The following is a 26918-nucleotide window of genomic DNA, read 5'->3' as shown; positions in this document are numbered from 1 at the left end:
CCTAGCTTTTAATGCAGGTAGAAAAGCTTTTCAAAGTTGATGAAACTGGGAACATTGAACCCTTTAAAAATCTCAGTCTGGTTTAATGCCTTTTATTTGATACTTCCGTACACAACCGTGTCTGGACTAGCTATTGATAGTCTTAGGAAGACTACAGGTTTGGTATTTATGCTGTAGTGTTCCCTCCATGCTCATCCCTCTGAAGATATCCTCACATGTTTTTATTGGTTCTTGAGGCTCATTTGAGGAAAAAAACAGGTGTAAGAGGGGGAGAGCAAATCTTGAGTTTAACCCAGGAAAGGCTGTTTTGTCTCTGGTACAGATTTGATTCAACTTGGCTCCTTCGATGCATCAGCTGCTATTACCTGGTATCTGCAAAAAACTGCTAAGTTTACAAGTACATTGTCCCATGGTTCTAGTAAATAATTTGGAAGTAGAATTTAGGGAGGTAACATTTATTTTGGAATAGTCCGTATTGACCTACTACGAAGTTTTTGTGGAGTGTCAGATTTGTTTGTTTATAATGTGGGGGCTTTGGGACTGCATTCCAGCTTTGGAGTGGGCAGTTTCCACTTAGGGCCACTATCCATTAACTGACGTTAATCAGTTTCTTAAAACTGCAGCTGGCTGTTCTTGAAGTTTTTTACACAGATTGCCTGCTCAGCTGCTAAGGGGTGTGAGAAGTGACTAGGCAAACAGCAATACGTATTTGCCTTGGAATTTTGTTGAGAACATACTCTGCTATCAAGGTAGTAAACAGCCAGATACTGTATTTGCTGATCTTTAGTTAACGCAGTCGTCACCCTTCTTGTAAAGGAGCCAGCCAAATTAATACAGTGATACATTTATTTTTAAATTCCAGGCTTAAATTCGATTGCAGCTATTTGGTCCATTTCCTCCTCTGTACAGTATTGCCTGATATTTATCCTTTTTTCCATTCAAGATACTGTTTGTCTTGGCTTGTGTCTCAATGTGGAAGATTTTTCTGCTTGTGTTCCTGTATGAAAAGGAAACTTTTTGCTTAATTGAGTCCCAGAACTCATATGGATGCTTCTGGAGAGAAGTGGAAAGGACCACCAGTAAATCTGTGGCTCACCTCTAGAAGCCTTTCTGAAAAGGCCATTCCTTTCTGCTCATTCTTTGATGCTGCCTTCATCTTCTGCTGCTTTATCTCAGTGTCATTACCGAGCAGTGTAGGGTGATTTTTCTGACTGTGGACTTTCATTCACTGGTTTACTGTTTATAGAGAATTTGAAAAATAGTGAAGCTGATGTGTTTTTAATTTTCTTGATCTGTTAATTGAGAACTCTGTTCTACAGCACACGTGACCTATAGAGAACTTAAGAGACATTATCAATATGTCTAATTTAATCCAATAAATCAATGTTTATATTAGAGTTTATAGTGTTTTAATTTTTAATACAAATCCAAAAATAGTTGTGCGTGTGTGTATATATATTCCCTTCCCCCCGCCCCCCCGCAGCATCCAACTTCGGTCATTCGTGATCCAGTTTTCAAAAAATGCTTTGGTACTTCTTGACAGTATTATTTTTTTTATCCTTCATACTGTGTGCTTCATTCTAAGAGACTGCATAATGTAATTGTGGACCAAAAAATGGCAGTGAAGCCATTCATTGTGAAGCTGCCTCGCTCTTCAGAAGAGTGGAAATGTACTACTGCCTTTTTTTTTTTCTTCTTCTTTTATTCCAGTAAATGTGGACTAATGGCCCACTAAATTAGGATTTCCATTTCTTATCTAGGAGATCATTAATGCATCCATGAGTAGATGTCAGTAATGGTGGAGGAGCTGGACTAATGCAGAAATCTGCAAAGTGGTGGTGAAGTTTGTTGTTTGTTTGTTTGTTTTTTTTTTTTTACATGGGCTTTACTCCATTCAGGTTGTTCTGTATATGTTCTGTGCCCTCATACAGGGAGGGAAGAAATTCTGTCTTCCCTTGAGGGTGGGCGGTGGGATAATCCTACAAAACTGCCTTTGCACAGAGCGTGCTGTTTCTAGAATTAGATGAAGAAGCAGAATTGAGGAAAGGAAGTGTTGTTGGCACTCAGTCAGTGTTAAAATACTTCTAGTAAAGAGTGAGGGGTGAATAGCATATCTAAGGTACCTACTTTTTTCCATTCCAGTTTCGTATTAGTAGCAGAGAATTAATTTTGACCAGAGGAGTCCTTTTTTGTTTGAACAAAATATTTGCAAAGCCATCCTCTCTAGTTACATGTTTGGAAACATAAGTAATGTGGTGTTCCATAATGCTAATGAAACCTTAGCAGCAAATGAGAGCTTTGTGGACTGAAGAGCCTAAGTAGGACAGCAAAGGCTTTATTCTGCTGTACACTGAAGGAAGTCAGTTCTTTTAATGGTCTTGGATGTTGGCTCTGTGCCAAAAGCACCTTTTGGAAACAACTTCTGGATGCTAGGTTAGTGCTGTCAGTGATTACCAAAATGAGCGGAATATAAAAAAGAAAGTAATCTTGAGACTGATGATGTATTTTTATGCATATATGCAACAGGGGTTTGACACTACAGCATGGTAACAGTGTCCCTCTTCCCACACACAAACGGTGGACATGTAACTTTTCTAAAAACAATAGCAGGAAGGTCACTTTATTTGACCAAAGATATTTAATGTGGAAATGTCCAGTTGGTGTAAAGTGGGTGCATCAGAACAATAAGAGATAGAGGCTGTGGTTTCCCAGATATATTACAATCTTGTATTTAGTCCTTCTCCTGTCTCTTGGCTGTTCATAGGGTTCTCTGGTGAAACTGATCAGAGGAAGTGGTTGTGGTTTTGGTGGAGAGAATGATGCAGTTGCACATGGCTGGTGGTGGAACGGGATGGATGCTTCTGGTTGGCAGTACTTCCATGCCATTGCATTGAGTGTTCAAGGCATGAAGGCCATGGTGGTTAGTCCATAGTATAGGATACTAAGGGCTGCAAGGCAAGATCTGAGAGCAACCTGAATCCTGTCAAGTTGTTTTTATTATTATTATTATTGCTGGTAGTATATAGTTACGTTGTCTTGGTATTTCTTTTAGTGAATGCATTTGACTTGAGTCTTAAGCCCTGCAGCATTTTATGGCATTTTTTGATTTAATTTCAGACCATCCTACTGCATGCTGAAATTGAACTTAAATTGGTAATACTAAAGGTCAACATAATTCATTAGGTTCAGGCAAGTTACTGAATCTGCAAGAGACAGCCTCTGATAAACACTCCTTATAGTTTTTTGTGTAAGGTAAATCAACTTTGCCTTCAGGTGCTTGCTTTAGATTTTTTTTTTCTTTTCTTCTTCTTTTTCTTTTTTAAATTTGCCATGAAGCATGTTTGGATTCAGCATATACATGACACAAACTTTGATGTTGCAATTACTTGTCTTTTTGGATTACTCAGTAACTGTTAAGAAGAGTTTACTGTAAATGCTGTTGTAAGCTGAAAAGCCTCGGTTTTGTCACTGGCAGATTTTTAGCATAAAATACAAATACGTGCTAGGCTAAAAATATTTGCTAAGCTGTATTTTGTACTTTTATTCATTCCTGCCTCTAGTTCCTAACGCTTATTTCTACTTGTTTTTTGAAATTTCAACTTGTCCTAATTGGTGTATCTTCCACCTGTTCATCAGTACAGAATACAGTGAAAGATTGATGTTGAAGATGATTTAATGTATTAAAAATCCCCACAATTTTTTTGGAAGTGTGGTGTATTTTTGACTGTTTCTCCTCTTTGTTTTGCGTGTTAACTTTGCTATAGTTTTCTTAATGGCTGAGGACAGGTTTGCTTGCTTTGGCATCTCTTGCTAGAGCTGATCTTGATCTGTGGATATAGATTTGCTTTAATAAATGTTTTTCATAGGCAGACTACACCCAACTTAGTCATGCAGCTATAATTTGTATTCTTTTTCTTTCAGTGGGTAATTGTAAGAGTGAAAGTAATTTTCTGTATCCAACAAAATTACAATTTCTTGTGTTTTACAGCTGCCAAACACATCTCTTCTGTGGAACGGTCTCTTACTTACCTAATACTGATATTTGGTTGTATCTTTGTTATCTTGGTGGAGGAGATCCACTTTAGAATTAAAAGGGGTTTTGGGGAAAAAAAGACACGTTTGCATTCTGAAAGTGATCAAAGACTGCATACAACTTAAAATGCAAGTATTTAGAGCTGGTTTTACAGAAGGAGGTAGATCTGTGCCTGCACATACAGCTTACTGTTAAGCTGGTGTATATATACATATACACACATGACTTGATTTATAACTTGGATAATTTCTATCCAAGTAGCGAGCCTTCCTTCACAGCACAACTCGTAAATAAATCATGTGTCATTTCTGGTGCTGCCGTGAGTAACTAATTCTGGCTATTTTTGTTCCCTTTTGTTTTTATAGGATCAATTTGATAACTTGGACAAGCATACACAGTGGGGCATTGACTTCTTGGAGAAATATGCAAAATTTGTAAAAGAAAGGATAGAAATTGAGCAAAACTATGCAAAACAACTGAGGTAAGGATTTTGTCTTTTTAAAAGAATCTTACCACTTAACTTAAAATCACTATATCAGATGATAGGCAAGTATGTAATGTGGTTAATGGTCACTTTCCATTTATAGAGTGAATTAGATCACTAGTTTTCTTCATGACAGACAAGTTGTTCTTTACCAGTCCAAAACAGAAATTATCTTTGGGTGTGCACTTGCTTGCTTGTTTTCATCATCTTCCCTCCCTATCTTCTCACCCACCCTTCAAATCTTTGAACTAAAAAGATTTAGGACTTAAAAGTTCAAGATTCAATACAAAATAAAACCATACTAATATTTTTCCACAGACTATCAGGCTCTTTGTTGTAAAGTGCATTATCCATGTCTACATTTTTCTGTGTGTGTGTTCAACCAGTTTCAAGTTCCTGCTACTAATTAATTTCTCATATTGGATTGGCAAAAAACACTACATTGTGTTAAGAAATCTGATTGAAGTCATAGAGTAGAACTTGAGAAAGCAGCAGATCTTCCTGTCCCTAAAGTGCACCCTTTCCGTAGCTGGTCCTGTCCCTTTGGGAGAGACTGTAACCCAGCCACCCTTTGTCTTAACTCTCCAGTCTGCTTTCTTCTGGTGCTGAGTGAAACGTCTTTTAGGTCCAATAGGAATTTCCCCTCACAGATTGTACATGAGTAACAGCAATGGAAAGGCAGAGAAGAACATTCTTCAGAATAAAGTAGGGTTGATTTTTACCAAAAGGTGCACACAGTACTTGAAGAACAAGATTTAAAATAAGTCACTCCTGTGAACTTGGCCTTCACCACAGTCTTTGCTGTCTTGAGTCTCTCCGGAAATTCAGCTGAAGCTGCTGCCTAGCTGTTGTCAGACTGAAACTGGTAGCAACTTCTCTCCTGTGGTGTCTTCCATCACCTCATCATTGGAAAACTAGATTGTCACCAGTTACAGAGTTGAGGAATTGTTCCTCATAAATGCAGTAATGAGGTTCACAGGTGAGGGTATGGATGTTCTTTGTCCAGGCTGCTCTTTTCCTTTGTGATTTCTTTATCAGTTTCTTTTGGTCTAGTTGTGTATATTCACCTAACATAATACCCCATTACTTTACTGAAGAAGTTTTTCTCTTAAAAGGAAGGAAATAAATATCACTTTTCCAAAGCTGGTGTAGAAGAACTTCAGGAGGTAAAGGAAAGTTTGAAGCATGCACAGCACCAGTTCACAGCCCAGTTTTGATTTGTTTTCAGTTGTCTGTTTAAAAATGGAAATGTGTTTTTATTTGCACAGACCTATCCAGATCTTTTCCTGAAGTAGTATGAACAAATGCTGTTTTGCTTAATTATATTTAACGGTTCATTCCACAGCTAGCAAGATGAGATACCACATTATTACCTCAGGATCTGACTAAAAATAGGAAGTCTCTGTTCAGCATTTTACTCTCTTGGGGCAAAACTATTGATTTTTCTTAAAGTGTCTTTGCAAAAGAGTTATGTCAAGTACCCTTTCTGCCAGATGACTGGACTGACTGTCCATGTGCAGTAAGTATGACAGTTCTGGGAAGCACATGTCTTGCTGCACACGTGTTGTAGAGTGCATGCATGCACTTCCTGACTGCTGCCAGCGAGGGTCTGGGCAGCCCACACCTGAGAGGTGACTGATTTTCTGCCAGTAGACCTGTTCATGAAGCTGCTCTACCGATATTCTTACCTGTGTATTCCTTGGGGGAGAATTGATTTTTAGTAGTGAATGTCTTGTGGTAACAACTTGATTTCAGCCATCGTTGCTTTTGAGGACACTCAACTGTTCTTAACCTTGCAAAACAGTCATGAGGCCCCAGGAAACATTGAGATCTAGCAAAATTTATACCTCCAGAACCAGCCATCCTGCAGCTTGCTCCTGAGAGGTTCTGAAAGAGAAGATCTGTGGGATGGACTATGTTTCTAATGAATTCTAATGCTGGCAGCATATGGCTGTGAGACATATCAATATCTGTGATAGAAACTTCTAGTTGATCATCGTTTTTTCCTTTTGTAATGAAATAAAATCTAAAAAAGTGTGTTGAGAATCTCTTCATAATGAACTTTATAACTGAGATTTATTATTCACTTGTTTAGTAGATGTGTAAACAGTATGGTGAGTGGTCACCTCTTTGTACTTCTGTAGCTCTTTTAGTACTTGGATGGGAGACCAAGGAAAAACAAGTTTACTGAGGGAGATACTACTAGTAATGTATGTTGGCACTTTTCTTCTGTCTTGGTTTCAGTGTAGGCCACGAACATTCTGCTGAGATTGTTGATGGATCTTATTCTCGTATACTTAAACCCAAGGATGAACATTTCATAACAGTTTTCATAAATTAGAGTCCATGTCCTGGCAGAAATTCACATTCACTTTGTGTATACCCTTGCATTTTGATAAACTTTTTTTTGATACTGTCACAACTTAATGATGAGACTTTCCCAGATGCAACAGCTGTTGAATCTTCTGAGGAGGTGACAAGTCATGCATGTACAGCATATGAGTAGCTGTTCAAGTGACCTCACTATATTCTTACTGTATGCAGTTATTGCAGTTTGTGGTTGCCGAGTAATTCCAGAAATAACTTGTGAGAATCCTGTGCAAATGCTGGTTTTTGGTTGCAAGTAATTCTTTGCTATTCTTCTTTAATAGGCAGTTTTTGATACTCAGAAAAAGTGTAAGAAAATTTGAAACCATTGAATAATCCTCAAGTGTCTACAGAGAAAAAAACTCTAGAGAGCTTATCTTGTCTTTGCAATATACTTTGTTCTGAAAAAAAGCAACTATAATTTGATCTTTTTGAGCTAATTTAAAGGCAAACATTGTTTTGTGTAGCTTAGTTCTCAACTAATGTATTGTGGTACCCCAAGAGTTGTGAGGGTAATTACAGGTCGTTACTGAGTTACAGGGATGTGAATCAGTGCAAACATATTGCAATATATGTTGTAAATGAATCAATTTCATTTAAATTATATGAATTTAATTTGTTCTTACTTTATAATTGAAAAAAATAGTTTAAAAATGTGCTAAATTACTGGGCTCTTGGCCTAATTTTGTAATTGAATTCTCAGATGCTGTTCTTGATCAGCATTGTTGCTTAAAAGGGGTGAGGCAAAGGTCTGTTTTGTTTGCTTGCACGTCATCGCACACAAAATAACTCCCTTTTTGTTGCATTATGACACTTGAGAAGACAGAGGAGTTCCTCTTCCTGTAGTGTTGGGCAGTAATACAAGTTATACCTGCAGCTACAGGTGAAACTGTCCTGCGGAATAAGATTTCGGAATTTGGTCAGCTTCTCTACTGTCAAGTTTAAAGAAAATAGCAATGGTTGTTCTTGAACAATATGAGTGTTTCCCTTTAAAATTGTGTTGTGATCTCTGGGGATGTCTAGTTAATCCAGGCAAATGTATTTTTCATGTTTCTTCTGCATACTGTTGTGTATAAGTGGAATTTTTTTCTGAATACGGTATTAATATATGTATATGTCTTGTCAAATTGAGACATAGTAAATGCATTTTTATATGCAGAATCTTGGAAATGTTATTGAAAATGGGTGTAGCTCAAATGTGAAGTTGTGGACACAAATTATGACCATATGTGTTCATTTCTCAAATCTCTTCCTTTGATTGGAGCTGAGAATTTACGTTACTGATTATTACACAAATATGGATGTGACAGGGTCTTTTTTTTATAGTGATGTTTCTGCAAGCTAAAACATATAAATTCTTAATGGTTCCAGGACTATTCAGTTCTGTAAACTCAAATTCCATGTTGCAATTTGTAAAGATTCATCTCTTAAAACTCTTTCCGATGACGTTACTAAATACACTTTATTGTCATTGCTTTCACACATTCCATGGTACTGGTATGCAATCACCAAAGCTGTCAAAAAACCCTATTTGGAAGTATTACTTTACATATAAATAGGAAATGCTGTTAAGTACTTATTACGGGGTTTTTTTTTTAGTAACTTATGAAAGCAGACTTCAGAGTTTGTTCCCAGGCTCATTTGTAATGTGATGTAGAGGCTGTGGAGGTCTAGTATAGGCAGATGCCGCAGTACCTGAGCTGCTGCCTTAACACAGATTCTACCATGTTGATGTTGCTGCCCCCGTTCTTTACATGCTGTATTAATTGACTGAAGAAAACTTGGTTTTTATAAACACAATTTTTATACAGATGTCTAAAATTTTATGTAGATATTTTATGTACATGACTGTAAAAAACCATGAATGTATTAACTAGTTTACTTTTTGAAACTTCTGGCTACTTGACTGAGGTACTATCGGTAATACAGTCTAGGCTGCTATCGCACTAGTGTTGACCTGAGACCAATTTATAATGAGAAGAGAGGTTGATAAAATTACAGGGGCAGCACAATTGGATGTGGTTAGTCCTGCATGAAGTCAGCTTCCTGATGGCTTTAAGATGGAGTGTGGTAGAAGTAGTCTAAACTGTACTTCCAGAGCTTATTAAACTGTCATCAACCTACACTTTGCTAAGGAAGTATAGAGCAATTTATTTTATAGATTTGGTTCAGTTCTGATAGTCTGAAATTACTTGGGCAAATTTTCTTCTGAACTAGTCCAGATCCATACTTGGATTGTGAGGGTTAGACACGTTTAGATAAAGTGTTAGAGAGTATTATGCCCCCTTGAAGTGTGAACTGGCTCCTCTTTGAAATAACACTTCAGTCTTCAGATCCACTCTCCTACTAGCAGCTTGCCAACCTGCGCTTTTTCAGATATCTAAATCTAATTTTTCTGTTTTTTCTAAGTGTTGGTGTTCACTTCTTGGAAAAGCCATTTATGCTTCATTGTTCACGTGAACACTGGCTTTTTCTTTGAACTTTAAATTCTGCATTTGCTTGTCATTTCATATATGTTGACTTTGATTATTGTACCGTAACTCCTGATCACACAGTGTCTCAAAACTGCGTGTTCCTGTGATACTAAGGTAGACAAGACTGACTAATGAAACTGACTTCTGTTGGGAGAAAGAATTACATAGTATTTTTGTCTTCCTAGAAGTAGTAAACAGTTGCATTAAAAAGTGAAACCAGAACAGAGATCAGCATGCTAGTAAATAATCTGTATTTGTGACCCTTCTGTCCTGCCACTTCAAACTAACTGTTTATTAGTAAGTGGTTTCTTTTCTCATTTTTAACACCTCTGAAAATCTTCCCTTTAAAAGGCTTCTGCATGGTTGCTTAGCTACAGCATCGTATACTTGTTACGCATTTCACCTTCTGAATAATAGGTGAATTTTAGGAGTTTCCCATTTGTTAATAGGTATGGAGGAGCAAAGCAGAAATGTAAGGGAAAACGAAACATGGGAAAGTTAGTGAAATGATTGTTTGGGGTTTTTTTCTTGGGTTTATGCATTTTCCAATCAAAATGTCTGGATTTAATCCCTACCAAGTAGATTGTTGCAAGAGGCAGTGGATTACTGGTGATAGCGAAAAGAGATTCTTGCTTTAACTTCAGTGAGAAAGTTCTTACAAAATGTGTAGATAGATTTTACAAAGTCAGTGTTTATTTTGTTTCTTAGTACATATTGATATAAAACGGACTTCACTATTTTATTATAGTGGTTCTTTCTGGTTGTAGGTATGGAAAGAGTTAAAGGGTCTGAGCTTCTAGTTCCACAGGGATTCCCTGCTCATATTTTGGTATATACTTCATGACTGAACATAGTCTTGCTACTTGTACCCTTGTATCATAGAGATAATGTGACTTCCAAATAAATTGATTTGAGAAATTGCACAAGGTTATTTTAGACGAAAGCAGGATTAGCACCCTTGTTTTAATGATAAGGTAGTTCATAGTTTCTAACAACAAGAGTTATTATACACGGACAGTGGGAATGAAATACAAAACATGCATGTGAGGCTTTGTTTCACAGAACCTTCTGTTACTCCTCCTCTCCTTTTTTTCTGTAGCACTGGGGATGTAGATGGCTTTATATAGTCCACTTCATTGCTGCTTTTTGGGCTGTATTAATAATTAGTCTAAGAAGTCAATGGCCAGTTTCTCAATTACTACTGGACAGACAGATGGAAGAATTCTATCCAGAAGCCAATTAAAAGACAATTGTTAAAGCAGCTCTGCTAGGTTTGCATTGTTTATACTTCATTTATTCTTTGTATGGATGTGTGAAATAGTTTCACTACAAAACACCAGCCCTTTACACAGTACAGCAGTTTGAATGTAGTCTATTCCATACCAGTTACAAACCAGGAGTGTTCCTTGCATAATCCAGGCTCACTTCAAGAGCACGCTTTGAGAAGCCATCCCTGACAAGCTCAAGGCAAACACTGTCTCAAACAAAATTACTCAGTTTTGTGCGCTTCTTCTGTTGTTTGTTTTTTTGTTCTTAAATGGAAGGTATGATTATTTAGAGATGTATGGGGAAAACTATTGCCAGCATTGCGCTGCTTCTGCTTGTGGGTTGCAAAGCAAATAACTGATGTGCGTTATTTTCTGTGGAGATGTTAATTCACACTTAAAAGTATTACCTCTCATTTAAGCTATTAAAGTATCATAGCAGACAATCTGGTCTGCACTTCAAACATTACGAGCAAGTTTTTGATGAAGTGCTTCTAGTGTTTGGAAAATAATGAGAATTTTTTTGAGGATGGGCATTGGCGTTTAAATATGGGTCTATTTAATTTGAGTAGTAGATCTCTCTTTAAATACTGTTTGCTTTTAAAGACGCACATCAACTGAGATGTTTCGCTTCTTTGACCTCAAAAAGCACAAATGTTGGGGGTAAGCAATTTGAGAAAAATCCTGTGTCTTACCTGGTTTTCTTCCATACAGAGAAGGAATCTTTACTTGCTGTAAAATGACAAATTCTCACAGGGAAGGGAAAAGAACTGTAGTAGAGTTATAATCTCAGTTTTTCTGTTTTTTGGAAAAACTTGACAATTTTGAAAGTTGCTAGAATAAAAAATGCAAGGTTTGAAGGTTTGAACATCCAGCTGTTAAAAATGAGAAGGAAATTATGGAATTTTTTCCCAAGACTGACAATATGTATCCTTTTCTATTTCAAGAATTTTAGATGAACTCATTGCTGTCAGAAAAAACAGTATTGTAAGTCAAGGCAGAATGCTGTGCTGGAAAAAATGTGTACTTAGAAATTTAAAACAAAGATTGACATACAGGAAGGTAAAAATTTCAAAAATCACCAGACATTCTCTCCTCTTACCCTTCCTGTTTGTAAAATTGTGTGGCTTCATTTCATGTTCATCACAGCGTGTGGGATATTTGTAGCAATATACGTAACTGCAAATATTTTGCAGTTGTTTGTGTAAGCTGTGTGTGTCTGTGTTATTTATGCTTTAGGGTAGAGTAGGTGATGTGGTTTTTATGTTTCTTAAGGTGCTGTTTCTGCATTGCGTGATAGGCAAATGAGTTCATATCAGTTCTTGGTAATTGGACTGGATCATCTTTTAGAGATTTTCTTGGTTTCTTAAAACCTGATTCTTAGAACACTGGTGGTAGGGCAAAATACTGTCTTTCCAGAAAAGAGGTGTTGCCTCTTCTGTTCTGGAAATACCCTTATTGAAGGTTTGGAGATACTATGGTTAAAACTTCTACCTGGACGTACGCTTAAAGCTTAATTTAGGTACAGGGTTTTGTGCTTATGGGTATAACATACAGTATGTGCTATCTATATGTTACACAGTGGTCGTACACTTGCTTTTTTCTTGTCTGCTAGCTTCTTTTGCATGAGTGAAAAGGATTTTAAATAAAGAATTAATTACTTTATGTCTAGTCACTGTGCAGTAGAGGTTTTAAAATACTTAGGAATATATTGTTCTAGGTCAAAGTGACTTAAAACTTAGAAGATGCCATAGATTTCTACCTTGTGTTATCTAAAGGGCCTGTATAAGATGACAGGGGTAATAGATTTGTTCCTTAAAGTCATTACGAAGAAGTAATGCGTTCATGCAGTTTTCTGTGTGTATGTCTTCTCAAAAGAGACTCTAAAATAGCATCTTTTTTTCATTCTCCCTTAATAGAAACCTGGTTAAGAAGTACTGTCCTAAACGTTCACCCAAAGATGAGGAGCCCAGGTAAAAATGTACATTTCAAGTTCTATGTATATGAAACAAGGACTACAGTATACTCTCTCCTTTTATGGATTTTTTTTTCTTTCTTTTTTTAAGATGAAGTGTTTAATTGACTTAAGACAACAAAAGAATTGGGCTTGGCTTCTTACAGTTCTGCTGTAATTCTTAAGCATGAAACCTGAGTTTATTTCTGTTAGTATTTTAAAGTGGTAAACATGGCAGATTGTTCTTGCTCCATTCCAAATTAATCTTCAACTAGCTGAAAGTTTGAAAGCAGAAGTTTAGAATGCTATGTACAGTCTAGTGTTTTGTGGTTGGCTTTTTTTTTTAATAAAAAAGCAATTATGTGTCCTTAGGTTGTGTTTTTTGCTTAGTTGAATAAGAATTTTTCAGTGCCTTTGTGTGGCAATACAAATGTAGCTATACATTTTTATACTGAGACTGGAGTGTACACAAATAGTTATGTTTTTGGCAAGAGGAGCTTTTAAAACTGCTGATTTGGTTGGCCTCCAAAGACAAAATAAGTGAATGTCTTAACTGTGGAGGAGCAATTTGTGCTAAATGACTTTATGATTATTTATCAGAGAGGAGCTTGTTTTGCTGTCCCAGTCCATCGCCTGTTTTTTGGGGGTTTTTTTGGTTTTTTTTTTTTTTTTTTTTTAATTTAGAAAAACACAATACTCTTTTTCTTTAGGAATGACTTAGGAAGTAAAGACAGCGGGCAAATTTCAGGTGGCAGCTAGCGCACATGGTGCGCGCAGAGTGCCTGAGAGTTCACACTAGGATTTCCTCTAGCTCTTCCAACTATTTAAAGATCCCGGACCACAGGGAATGGCATTTCTGGTGCTAGAGCGGCATTTGAACTCCCCAGAGCCAAGCCTGTGGAGATGGCAGTATTCCACAGTTAAAAGAGAGAAAGATGTATATTTTAATGTGGTGCCTGTTGTTTTTTTTTTTTTTTTCTTTCCTCCCTCCCACACACACTTTCTACCCTTTGCCCCTCCTCTTCCCCCCTTTTTAGTGCCAGCCATAGTGGCACCTTACTTCCAGCCAAGAGGTGGGCAGGCAAACAGGCAGCTGTCTCCAGAGCTGATAGCAAACTTGTTCTGTAGATCATCCATCGGGATGCATATGAGTGGTATGATTGGCATGTTCCACCCTCAAGACCACCAAGCACAGCACATCATCTCTGCAGCAAGTTCAGCCTCCGAGCCTAGGGACGTATGTATCCGTTCCCAAGCTCAGGCCTCTCAGTTGGCAGCTTAGGAGATACCACTATACTACAGGGCTTTTCAGGTAGTATTATTCTTCTTTCTTTTCCATCCACAAAAATCCATATTCTTAAAAAATGTGTTTGAAAGAGACATTGCAACATATAGTACATGCTAGGCTTTAACATAGGCTTTCCCAACTTGGCATTTCTACTATAATTCAATTAGCGTAAAGATAAGGTTTATTGTAAAATATGTATGGGTTGGTTTATTTATTTATGTAATTAGGAGTACAGACTGTACTAAAAGAAGTTCATTTAAAAAAAACAGTCTCACTTTTATGTATGTTTGTGTGTGTGTGCTTTCTGTCAGGTTTACTTCGTGTATTGCCTTTTTTAACATCCTTAATGAGCTGAATGACTATGCAGGACAACGAGAAGTAGTTGCAGAAGAAATGGGACACAGAGTGTACGGAGAATTGATGAGATATTCTCATGATCTAAAAACGGAGAGAAAAATGGTAATTGCTATATTTTGATTTGATAATAGGATATCAAAATGGATGTGCCTTTCAACAAATTGATGTATTTACCCAATTTAATGAACTTGGCAATATGTAGGTTTCGTAACACATTTATAAAACATATTTAAAGTTATTCTGTATTTTAATGTACTGGTTTACTACAGTTATTAAACCTAAAAATTAGAATCTTGGGAGATAGTGCTTACTAGTAACTTTTTTCCCAGTGTAATTTTCATCTGTGGTACTGTTCTTATATGATGAGTAGTGTGTTCCAAAGAGTACTGGTAACTTGTGGGAAATAGTGCACATTATAGTGTATCAACTGGAGCAGGGACTAACTAATCGTAGCACTACTAAGAATATAAGTAAATTAAACTTATTTGTGGTGTTTTTAGCATCTTCAAGAAGGGCGAAAGGCTCAACAGTATCTGGACATGTGCTGGAAACAGATGGATAATGTGAGTTTGTGTTTTGGTTTTTTTTCCTGTCAATGATACACAGTTTGTAAGTGAAACTGCTGTCATCTGTCTTGCTTACACTTTAATATTTAACTATATTACTGACTATCCAAATCAAACTTGGTAACATCCAAAATGCAGTTCAATGTATTTGTAGTTCCCTATTTAAAAAAAATAGCTGTAAACAGCTTCTGTATGTTTGGCTGAAGCCTTGGCTTTTATCCAGTGTAGAGGAACCTATTTTTAACATAGGTTACAGCCTTCTTGGTTGCTTGTCTGTGGGCTGTTTTTTGTTTAGGGAGTAGTTAATAATGACTGCTTATATGAAGATGAAATCTTACGTCACTGTATTTAACTTGAGTTTGAGGGCTTGTTACATGGTGTTTGTTCAAGAATACCGCTATAGACTATTATACTTTCAGGAGGTAGAATTTCTTTTTAACAGAGAAATGCAGAAGTGAATGTCTCTAGAATAGATTATAAGCACCTTTTTCTTGAGAGACATGCTTTTAAAGGAGAGAAAATATAAAACTCAACCAAGTATGTTCAAGATGCATTCTGATATTTTGTTGGGTTTGTCTCAGAAATTTATTACATCTTTGATCCAAGTTACTGTGAAGCAGTGCAGGAGAGGTGAATTTCTGTTTTGTTGTCGTGGACCCAGATAAGCAATGTCTTGCTTCAGTGTCACGTCTAAGAGTTTAATCCGTGGTCAGAGGATCAGTGTAGAAGCAGATGTGGGAGTTTTAGATGCTATCAGCCTTCACCAAGATAACGCCCAGACTTCACCTCAATTAGTTGTTATGTGCGCTGCATTTACTTAACACATTAACCACCATTTGCCTGACTTTGCACTGCTCAGGAGAGCAGTGCTCACACAATGTCAGTTGCCACTTTGTCTCTAGAGGTACTAACTTTTTGAGCTGCAACAGTAATTTCTACAGCTGTTGTCTTGACAACAGACAGATGTATTGAACATCAGGTGCATTGAATAGTGCTGTCTGTGCTGCTTACAGCTGCGCCAGTTGATACAAATACTGATGATGATGGATGGATATGCTCAGATCTCGGTAGTGGAGCCAAATCATTCAGACTGCCTTCAAAATAATTTAGTTGATCACTGAAGAAGGGAACTTGAAAATTCTACTCGTACAAGTCCAGGATTAAATTTTATGCCCCCTAACTTGTATTTAGGCTATTGAAGTCATGCTAGAAAGTGAGCTTGTCTGTTCATAATTTACTGCAGATCTTTGTAATAGGTTATTTTGTGTTTTGATGATCTGATATTTTATAGCATAATTAGAGTTGTTTCCTTGCTGGTACTTCAGGGAAATAAATTTTAAATAGAAAAGTTGAAATTTTTTTGAGATTTAGTTGCTGTGAGAACAGTGTACTTACTGAAAGGTATTGAGTGAATTTCAGATATTTAAATGGATGCTTTGATATTTAGAATTCAAAATTACTGTACAAAACCAAAAGGAGATAGTGGCTGTTGAAGCAGTAAGTTTGTGGCTTTTGTAGAGCAAAAAGAAATTTGAAAGAGAATGCAGAGAGGCAGAGAAGGCACAGCAAAGCTACGAAAGACTGGACAACGACACCAATGCTACAAAGGCTGATGTTGAGAAGGTAAAAGCAGTGCCATTTCTTTAATTACTCTTTTTATCATATGAAATATTTGCATGTTTATCATCAGTGCTGGAACAACATTCTTTGAGTATAAAATATGCTTGCTTATTATGTGCAAAATCAGAGTTAACAGTAAAATCTAAAACACAGAGAGGGAGTATGCTTCATTACTCTCAAGATGACGCTGTGGAGATGATGACTACCTTAAACAGGCTTACAGGTGTTTGGTATCTTGTGGTATACGTGTACAGTCATTTCTGTGTTTTAGGATATGCATTTCAGCAATGTGGCTAAGGGAACTAAAATGATTGTTGCTCTGTATACGACAAATCAGGTCTATAGACTGCCAGTATATATGAAGTCTGACATACTTTTTACTTCAGTTATAAGGATGTCAGTTTTGATGACTTGTATTGTTTTTGCATCGTTGGTAAAATAAAATAATGCTGTATGTCATTGAAAAGCAAGACATGTTTGAACTGATAATGCTTTTTTACTAGGCTAAGCAGCAGTTAAACCTGCGCACGCATATGGCTGATGAAAACAAAAATGAATATGCTGCACAACTACAGAATTTTAATGGGGAACAGCACAAACACTACTACATTGTCATTCCTCAGATTTATAAGGTAAAATAACTAAGATAAAGTATGTCTGATCTTCTTCTAAGGGACAAGTAGGTTTTAAAATTTAAAACTTCATTTTGGGGTCTTTAGTGGGTAATTTTATCAAGAAATTAGTGTAATCTTGATACAACCTGCATTTTATCATGAGACTTACTGCTTATAGTAATTACGCTTAGGCTTGTAATGAAAATACTCTGTTGCATTTTCTGTGAAGATTTTATGTTACATAGAGTCTTGGTTTAAATATTGCTGAAGAAGTATAGCAAAATAAACATAGGGGACATCTGGGTGAGGGCGGAGATTTAAAACAATCATTCTAATAAAGTTTGATCACTAGTCCTCTTGATATTTGTGTGTGTGAATGCTTTGACTCTGGCAGAGCTGAAGGAAAGCATACAGCTAATGCTGACTGTGTGGTTTAATGTACCTCGTGTACAGGTATGAAATGGGTGGATTGGAGGCAGAAGTCCTCCCTCCCCATTGCTCATTGCTTCGTCAATATTGCCAGCAATCCACAGAAAACGCTTCAATAATAAAAAAGTTAAAGGTCAAATTAGACTTCAATAAATATATTGTGTAAAAATACTTCACATCTAAAAAAGGGGATTTCTCAAGGTGCTTCATGTAATGATCAAGACTTTTTTTTCTTTTTTTTTTTTTTTTTTTTTAAGATTCTTTCAAAACCAGAGAGGCTTTGCAAAATTAGATGGGGGGGGGAGAGCACATCAGGTGAGGGAGAGTTTGTTAGTGTGTTGGCTGTTCGGGAGAATGCTGTGACTGTAGAGACATGAGTGAGGAAATGGGAAGTGGAACGGTGACTTTATTTGAAGGTGTACCAATTTCAGAGTGCTTGGTATTTTCCAGAAGCACAAGGGAGTTCATCTTTTTCAAAATTAGAGGTCTGGGATTCACAGGAGAAAGTTGAGTTGGGTTACTAAAGAATTTTCTGTTATTCTAACTAAGCAGCACCACAGTGGGTCTGACGTGAGCACACTGATGGGGGAACTGCAGTCAGGAACAGTTCAGTGTTTGTAGCTTGGACCAGAGTTCTGGTTTACCTTTATTTCTCTAGGGTTAAAATCCATTATAAGATATTACTTAATGGTTTTTGAAATCTCCAGTAAGAGCAGAAAGTCCTAGTCTTGCTTTCTCTTGGGACTACGTTTTTATTATTGCCTTGCAAGTATTTGTTAACATTCTATGGGAGAACCTTGGGAGAGGAATTTAGCGTGGCTAGGTTGTTGCTTTGTTTCAGAGAGATGAAACGAGATGCTGTTTAGGACATCTGTCTTTGTTAAGAGTAGACATAGGAAAGATCCAACTTCTCATCCTGTTTTTGATAACCTGTTGATGTATGTGATACTGCTTTTTATTCTTTTGGGGTTTTTTTTCAACCTTCAATTAGGTGACAGGTCCAGGTTTATTATCTTAATAGTATTTCTCTCTATTTTTTTCTTTTTGTTGTGTTCCAGTAGATTTCTATTACAAATCTTATGTAATGGTATTCTTTTCTCTGTTTTCTTGCACACTTCTAAAGGAAATGGTTTGTATTTCAAATGAGACAGCATGTCTAAACAGTATAGAATTGTAATATTTTTAATTTTTCCTAATTTTTAATCATTGGTATTTTTTGGAAAGTATAAAAATAGAAGCAAGATAGAGATACTTATCACCAGAGAAAAATTATTTGGAACTAGAAGGAGAGAGTGAGGAGATACAGAAATTACTAGAATTTCTTTACTATAGTTTCCATTTTTGCATGAAACATATTTTAAACTAAACAGGTGGCTGTAGACACTGTACACATGCTTTAAAAAGGAATAAGGAAATGAAAGCCCAATCCTTTACATAATTTTTAAAAATTGGAGAGTATCAATGCTTCATAATTACTGTTCTGGGCATCTTAAGTCTATGTCTGAAAGGACTTGATTATTTAAATTACATTCTGTTTTGTTAAGAAAATAAAAATACTGGGAAAGCACAGTAATTCTGTACTACACTGTGGTAACCACAATAACTGTATACATCAGGATCAAGGGAAAAAAATTGCAAATAAAAGCTTTATTTTATCTTTATGCTTGCAGCAACTTCAAGAAATGGATGAAAGAAGGACTATCAAACTCAGTGAATGCTACAAAGGTTTTGCTGACTCTGAGCGCAAGGTTATTCCAATTATCTCTAAATGTTTAGAAGGGATGATCCTTGCAGCAAAATCAGTTGATGAACATAGAGTAAGTAGAACTGAGCAGTTTAAATGTGCATGAGCAGTTTAACTGATATGGAAGCTGTGGAGAGAGGAAAGACTGACTTAACCCTGTACATTATCTTTCTGTTGTCAAATATTTGTCTGCTTCAGAAGTGTTGTGACTTCAGTTTTAGCCTAAATGGTCATGTCCACTTTCGGTGTCTGTTCTCTTCTGTGTCTGTTTGCTTTCTTACGATCTGAAGATCTTGATGCTTTCTCCCTGTACGTGATTTTGGACACATTGTTCTCATTGTGCTGAAACATCCTGGAATACCAGCATGGCTGGTATTTTCTCCAGTATGTAGCATTAAATGATGTAAAAGGTGTTCAGTTAACAAAAATACCATTCTATGTCATGTTTGCAGCTATTCATGCTTCTTTCTTATTCTTTCTAATATGGGTTCTTCCTTGCTACATCTTACTACATCTGGTTTCTTAGTTTTATCTTCGTTTCAGTGCTCACGGTGAAGGATTAGAAGGTGTAGTAGTAGTTTGGTCCTACATCATGTCTTGTTTTAAATTTGTGATGACCCTTGGGGAGTATTTGCTGGATTCTGAATAGCAGGGTATGCTTTGACTTACGCTCACAGTAACACTGCTGAGAAAAAACCATACATTATCTTAACTGCATCTGTCCAAAAGCATGCATCCCGAGTGCTCTCCCGCTTCCCATCTGTGCCTCTCTGCAATTAAAGGGAAAATTTGTGTTTGTGTGTTTTTCTGTCTCTGGCTCTTGAAGGTTTTGCTTGTTTTGCTTTTTAAACTCCTTAATGTCCTATGTTTAGGACTCTCAGCTAGTGATAGACTGCTTCAAATCCGGTTTTGAACCTCCTGGAGATTTTCCATTTGAAGATTACAGTCAGAATATTTACAGAACTATCTCTGATGGAACCATCAGTACACCAAAGCAGGAAGGAATGAGAATTGATTCAAAAACTACAGTGGGCAAGGCTAAAGGAAAGCTGTGGCTGTTTGGAAAGAAGCCAAAGGTAACAATTAAGAAATTACTATTTGGAAAATGAAAATGTGAAGATTTAGAGTGCATGGAAGCAGCACTTTATTTATTTTAAAATAACCTACCCCTTCCCTGCCACTCTTTTAAAATAAATGTAAAGGAGATCTGAAGGTTTGAGTAGGATTGGATACTTTCTATATTAAAAATCAAGTTCTCATTGCGGGAAGTTTTCCAATTTTTCTTCTAGTGATCTGTGTCTGGGAATGTTCTTAATAGTTATTTGGGAGAAGTAGCTTCCCGTTTCTGTAATGTCTATGTTTCTGTAAAGGGTTCTTGCAGTTGCATAGAAAAGGTGCTAGTTGTGCATGTAAAAATAAGGGGAGGGGGGAGTATGCTTTGGATTCAGGCAGACTTCAGATCTCTCTGCTGTACTACAAAGAGCCAACCCCCTTCCAAATGTCACATTTTGTGGATGTTTATATATAGGAGTGTTACATAGATTCTTTGTTAGACCTGCTGCTAATTTTGAAAACTTCTGAGATTTGCCTTAAGACATGAAAAATTTCTAATGCCTCATTGATAAAACATACTGTTGAAGCTCCATACAGGTAAATGTCCCAGAAGAAATATTATTATGAAATAGGAAAATATAGTCCTATGCTCAAGAAAAAATTGTAAGCGAGAAATTACTCCTTTCTTGTATTATTATCAGTTAACACTTTCTGTGCAAGATGGCTTCATAGATCAACGAAAAAGATTATCAATACATGCATTAGCTATCTAAATGAATAATGAAGCATATACATATTTAATTTTTATGCTTAGTATTTATTTAGTATTGGAGCATATCAATGAGTCATTGTAATGATTCCCACAAATTTCTGAGGTTATTTTAGTGCTCCAAGTCAGTTTCTGCCATTTATTATAGGAAACTATTCTTAAAGCTTGCTAGTGGTAGGACTTAGTTTCCACTTGATAGTATTCCAAGAAAGCAGACCTTTACAGAAAGAAAGGATATAGCTGATTCTTTATTCCCTCCTTAGTATACTATGTAACTGCAGCTGTGTGTTAAAATAAAAAGTGACTGTTTACTTTTCATGCAGTATAATGATTGATAATAGTTTAAATACATTATTTCATTAGCATATTTATTGCGTTTGGCTGCAGAGGTGGATGAGATTCAGCCTGTTCTGAAACTAGATCGCGATTACCAGTTTGACAACACATTTTGCCAAGAATTTTGGAGAGGGAAGCTATGAAAATCTGCATTGGTTTTCAATCTGGACCTTGGCATTTACTGTGGTTTGAAGAAATTCCCTAGTATGACGACAGCTGAAGAAAGCTGACAGGACTTCCCCTACTCTTCCTTCTCCCCAGTTCATCCACTTTTTATGTAGCATTCAGAGTCAGCCCTACTGTTTACTGTATAGAATTACAGATATCACATGTGTGTATACATACTACATGTATTTCTTCCTTAAGGACCTTGAGGAAATGGAAGATTATGACCCTTTTTTTTACCTGTTTTTAGGGAGGATGGAGGGGCACTCTACAAAACAGCAGCTGGGAGCCACATACTTATCAGGAGATACATATTTAATTCCAAATATTCTTTACCGGTTTTAAAAGATAATCTTAAATTTGCTAATACAAAAATAATGCTGATTTGTTGTAGTTGGGGTATTCATGGTGGCCTTCGGGCTTTCATTTAGCTGAATCTGTGGCTGGTCTTGACTTCCAGATAGGCATTTACTATTTTTGGTGTTGTGAAAGACAGAAAAGTCTTTTGGAAAGGGAATGAGTTGTGCAGTAGAGGAAATAGTACCGAAAAATTGAACTGGGAAAAAAATCAGAGACCCCCAAAAAATGAGAGAAGCAATTTTTAAAAAGGGGAGGAAGGAAGTGGAGGGAGTTCTCCTGATGACGTTAATGCCACGCAGCCATGGTGTCAGTCCAGCTTGACTACAGAGATGGAGTATACTTTTTGTTTTAGTCATTCTCCACAGATGTACCTAATATTTTTATTTTAGCACACCTGGTAGGGTACCTCAGAGTGTAGGAAGAAACAGTGCAGGAATGCACAGGCTTCCAGAATGGCTGTTAGTTACAGCAGAACTTTGTGTTTTAATAAAAGAGACAGGCAACTTTGCGATCTCGTTAGGATCTTGAAGAAGTGTTGAGTCTAAAGCTTTTTTGCGTATTCCTTCATTCTCTGCAGCAACCTGTAACTCTGAAGATTAATTAATGACAGAAACCTTTAAAACCAATACAGTTGTAGTATAAATGTGTCTGGAACGTTACAAGCTGTTTCTGTGTTGGATGGGAATTTTATTTTTGTAAGACAGAATTTTCATTTTAAAATCACTTTTGAACATTTGGCTTATTTATTGCTTTCTTTATTTCCACATTAGCCACAATCCCCACCCCTAACCCCTACTAGTTTATACACATCCAGTACTCCTAATGGGTCCCAGTATCCCATATTCTCCATTGAACCAGTGCATTATTGCATGAGTGACATAAAAACAGGGAAGCCCAGAATTCCTTCTTTCAGAAGCCTCAAAAGAGGGGTAAGTTTGATAACAAGTTGAAATGCATGATGGGCTATGAACAGTGTGTTTGTGATGTGGCTTTTCTAATGCTCTTCACCCTCATTATAAGGCTTACTTTGTTAAAAGTAACACTTCAGCTGTAAGGTCACTTTTAGGATACTTTGTTTCACAGTGTACAGAAGTTACCCACCGGTTAAAAAAAAAAAAAAACAAAAAAAACACAGGACTCTTCATCGCATTTCAAATGCTTGTGCCTAAAAGAAAGGTGTTATAAAGAGGGTGCTCAGCATGTGTTTGATACCTTTCTTCATTGTTGTTCACATTCACAAATGTTTTCCTACCATCATGTAACATTTTTGCAGTAATTTATCATTGGGTATATAGTCACCACAAAAAAATCTTAACAAATCGGATGTCTTATTTGCTGACTTTTAATTGAAATAGTAGTAGTTGATTACAAGACACTGAACTGAAAAGGGAGAAATTTCATTTCTTTTGTACATCAAATGCTATATAGCACATGGTGCTTGCAGATTTCGAAATATTGACTTCTGAAACATTACAATTTTAATGCATTTTCTGATTAATAAATTGTTCTTGTTTGTCCAAGGTTCTTTTGGGTAAAATTATTGAAAATTTATTACCAAATGCCACCTTCTGAGATTTATCAATTCATTTACTAATTTATAGTGGCATATTCTGCAAACAGAATTTGTTTGGAAAGCAACAAAAGGGAAATGTTAAGTGGTTTCCTAGCAACATTTATAGTACTAGTGATAAATGTACTGGCACTTTCCTCTTACATCGGTGAAGCATAGGCTGCCCAGTTTATGTACTTCTAAAGATATTTATTGATCCAGATAATGAGATAATTGGATGCATTTAATTATATCTAATTCATGATTTTCTGATATTTATAAATAATATTGACTTGCTGTCTCATGTGCATCAAGAATGGTTGACTACTGTTGACATAATGGGGAGATCAAAGTACAGCAATGTTATATTGCGGTAAAGTTACGATTTAGAGGTTCCCTTGCTGTCATTCTGCAATATGAGTTACACTTAGAACTTAAATCTTTAAGTCATATTGTGGCATCTTATTTCAGGCTTCCAGATATCTTGGAAACACCCTTTCTACCATCACCATAATATTCTTTTTTTTTTTTTTTTGACAGTTCTTGTGGTGCTCTATTTAGGAGGACAGTTTCTCTTTTCCCCTTCTGAGTCACTTACCTCATAATTTGTTCTGGTTATGAAGATAATGTTCCTTCTTTAGTACTCAGTGAGGAACTGACTGGATTAGATGGTTGTTGAAGTGCCACAGGTCTTGGTTACACCTCCTTTTTGTTGCTCACTGAATGTATCAACTCCTGGCTCACAATCAACACCTTGTAGTATCAGTAGTTCTAGAACCTGTTACTGAAGCCAAAGATCGTCTAACCACTACAGAGTGCTAATGGAAAATGAAACCATATTCTTATTTATTTTTTCTATTCTTACAGTTCACTGTTCACATTGTAAAAGTGAATGAATTTAATATAAAATAATACTGCCTAAAATTAGCAAGGATCACTAGTGCCCTACAAATCTAGATTAACTTGGATATCTCACAGTATTAAAGTTAAGCTCTGTAAATCTTAAGGATGAACATTTAATTTTTATATATTTTGAAATCCCTTGCAAGCATTTTAGGACAACATATTATCACATATTAAGTGCCTTTTCAACTTAAATATATACTTCAATTTTAATAGCTTTGGGGTTTTATCATCTTATCAGTCTTATATTTAGCGTCTATCTTGATTCAGTGCTTAGTAGCTGCTAGTACATGATGCTGGTTTCCACAGTTTTGTCCCTGGAAAATGATGTCCAAATGGTATCGACATGCAGAACTACCAAATGGTATTAATGAGCTTCTGCTTCTGCCAAGGCGTATCCCTGAGCTGGCATCTATCGGGCAGTAAGCATGCTGGATATCCTGTTTTATGTGCCCCATACAAGATTTCACTCAAGGCACTGGAGGTCACAAAACCAGGCTGCCCTGCACTTCGTGCATTGCATCTGCTTACCGTGATGCGCGCTGAAGGTGGCAGCAGCTGTAGAATCAGTTATTGGAAAAAGACTTTAAGTACGGGCAAGTGTAACTTGCTGTGTTAGCACTGCTATCACATGCTGCTTATTGTCTGTTGAAATCTCAACGTTTCCAGGTAGTGTTAGTGCTTATGAGAGGTCTTTGCTTAATGCCACCTGATAAATAAATAGATGCATCATCAACAGTGACAGGTAAACCTTACCTGTGTTTTCTTGGAAGACCCTTTCTAAAGGGAACAAGAAGTTTATTCTGTAGCCATTTTACGTCTCTGGACTTCACTGGGGTTTCTACCACGGTATTGTTTGTGAAGGTGCTTTACTTTTCTTATTGCTAGAAATACCCTAATTTTGTGTGTGTGCCCCAGTCAACAGCCTTAATGATTGCTGAGGGTCATAAATTACATTGGAGGTACCTGTCTTCTAAATTGCTTGATGTTTCTCTGGAAATGGTTATCTGAAGTCACTGAAAGCATGGTAGATCTTGAGAAGGCTGTGGATGTCAAACCCAAGATACAACACCTGGCATCCCATGTTTTATTTGCTTCCCCTAAGGATAAAGTCTTTACTCTTTAAATGTCATTGGTTTTATCTGGACTAAAATATTTCTAGGAAGCAGCAATAACCGAAATGCTGTTTTCAGAAAGCAGAATTACTGACTTCTAAACTTGAAAAAGATCTTTGTTTATTGTTGTGCTACCGTGATAGTAAAGTAAATACATTGTAAAAATTATGTTTGTAAAAGTGATGGTAGTGGATTGTTAGCTGTAATTAACAAATTATTTGCATATGGCTGACCAGTCTTTCATCATCATCAAATTCTGCTATTTTGTGCAGTTGGCTGTGTGTTTCTTCTCCTACAATAGAAGTTATTTAGCATATTATTCAAAACACTGACATTCAAAAGTAGTTTCATGAAGTTGTGTATTAGTATTTCATGAGTTAAGCTACCCGTTATCACCTAGTAATTTTTAAAATCAGTAACTTTTAAAGCAGAATTGCACTTCTGATTATTGTATTTTTCTTTTCTTATGTTCATAGTAAAATGCATTTTTTATAAATTGAAATCTTAATCCTTAAGTAATATTTTAAAGATAGATTTTTAGGCATTAATTATTTTAGTAACTAGTCGTTGCACGTGAATAATTTCCCGTTTCTTTCTGTTTTCAAATGAACTGTGCAGTGGTCGGTGAAGATGGTAAGCCCGTGTGCTGATCTGTCTGCTGTACTTCTGCTAAGATAGCATGAAAGTAATCTTTTGAAAAGTGTTGCCATATCATAACTGCTTTAAGTCAGGTGCTGAAATACATCTTCAGATTTTCCACTCATATACACAGTCGTCTTAATCATCCATGCTTAAATGTAAGATAATTAAACTTGTGATCTGGCTGCAACTAAATCTGGGATTTTGGGATTTTAGGGTTGACCGGTATTCACGAGTTGGTCGTGATGGAAATACTTGGTGATTTCTTTGTCAGGAAAATTGTTAAAGCAGCATAGAATAGGTATAGGAAACAATTACAAAACTTGTGTAAAGGAGAAATATTGCAGGGGAGATGATCCTTTGTGTTTAGACTTGCTAGAAAGACGTTATATTAAATGAAACCCACACATTAATACTGTTGTTTTGCAGAGTAAACCAGTAAAATTCACAAGACAACCTCTGTTCTGATTATTGCTGTAGGATACTCTGGTTTTACCTGACCTGTAAGGAAGAGTGATACAGGGGATGTGACTGTCTTTTTCTTTGTAGTGTGTTACAGCACCTGAAAGGATTTTAATTACTTTTTTTCCTCCAGAAAGAAACACTGCTGCTTTATTTTGGAAACATCATATCTTGATTTCCCTCCTTTTATTGTGTCTTGTATTCCCTTCTTAAAAAGCAGTGAGGTTATGATTTTGCAAGTGCAAAAGAACCAAGAGGTTGAGGCGCAAGGAGATCCTAGGAAGGGGGAATTAGAAACTTTGCACCTGAGCCTAAGGCTGCTTGTGTCAGAATCTCGACGGCTGAATTTCTGTCAAGTTTCTTCTTGACAGA

The 26918-nt window shown here is 36.5% G+C and overlaps 1 protein-coding gene across 4 annotated transcripts in view; it reads left to right on the top strand.

The window, feature by feature from the left end:
• The window catches only part of FNBP1L (formin binding protein 1 like), a 59519-nt gene that overhangs the window by 25623 nt on the left and 6978 nt on the right, over positions 1-26918 (top strand). For 2 of the 4 annotated variants that reach the window (XM_040610298.1, XM_040610297.1), the window contains exons 2-9: positions 4399-4514; positions 12543-12596; positions 14177-14324; positions 14723-14785; positions 16307-16411; positions 16912-17040; positions 19122-19268; positions 20068-20271. In XM_040610298.1, the coding sequence (XP_040466232.1) occupies positions 4399-4514; positions 12543-12596; positions 14177-14324; positions 14723-14785; positions 16307-16411; positions 16912-17040; positions 19122-19268; positions 20068-20271 (966 nt within the window). Of the gene's footprint in view, positions 1-4398; positions 4515-12542; positions 12597-13614; positions 13890-14176; positions 14325-14722; positions 14786-16306; positions 16412-16911; positions 17041-19121; positions 19269-20067; positions 20272-22648; positions 22808-26063; positions 26079-26918 lie in introns of those variants that run through there. The other 2 variants (XM_040610300.1, XM_040610299.1) reach the window with 2 other exon arrangements.

The sequence above is a fragment of the Falco naumanni genome, chromosome 11 (assembly GCF_017639655.2).
Source record: "Falco naumanni isolate bFalNau1 chromosome 11, bFalNau1.pat, whole genome shotgun sequence".
In the NCBI taxonomy this organism is placed as follows: domain Eukaryota; kingdom Metazoa; phylum Chordata; class Aves; order Falconiformes; family Falconidae; genus Falco; species Falco naumanni.
This window is presented reverse-complemented; position numbering and strand designations above follow the sequence as displayed.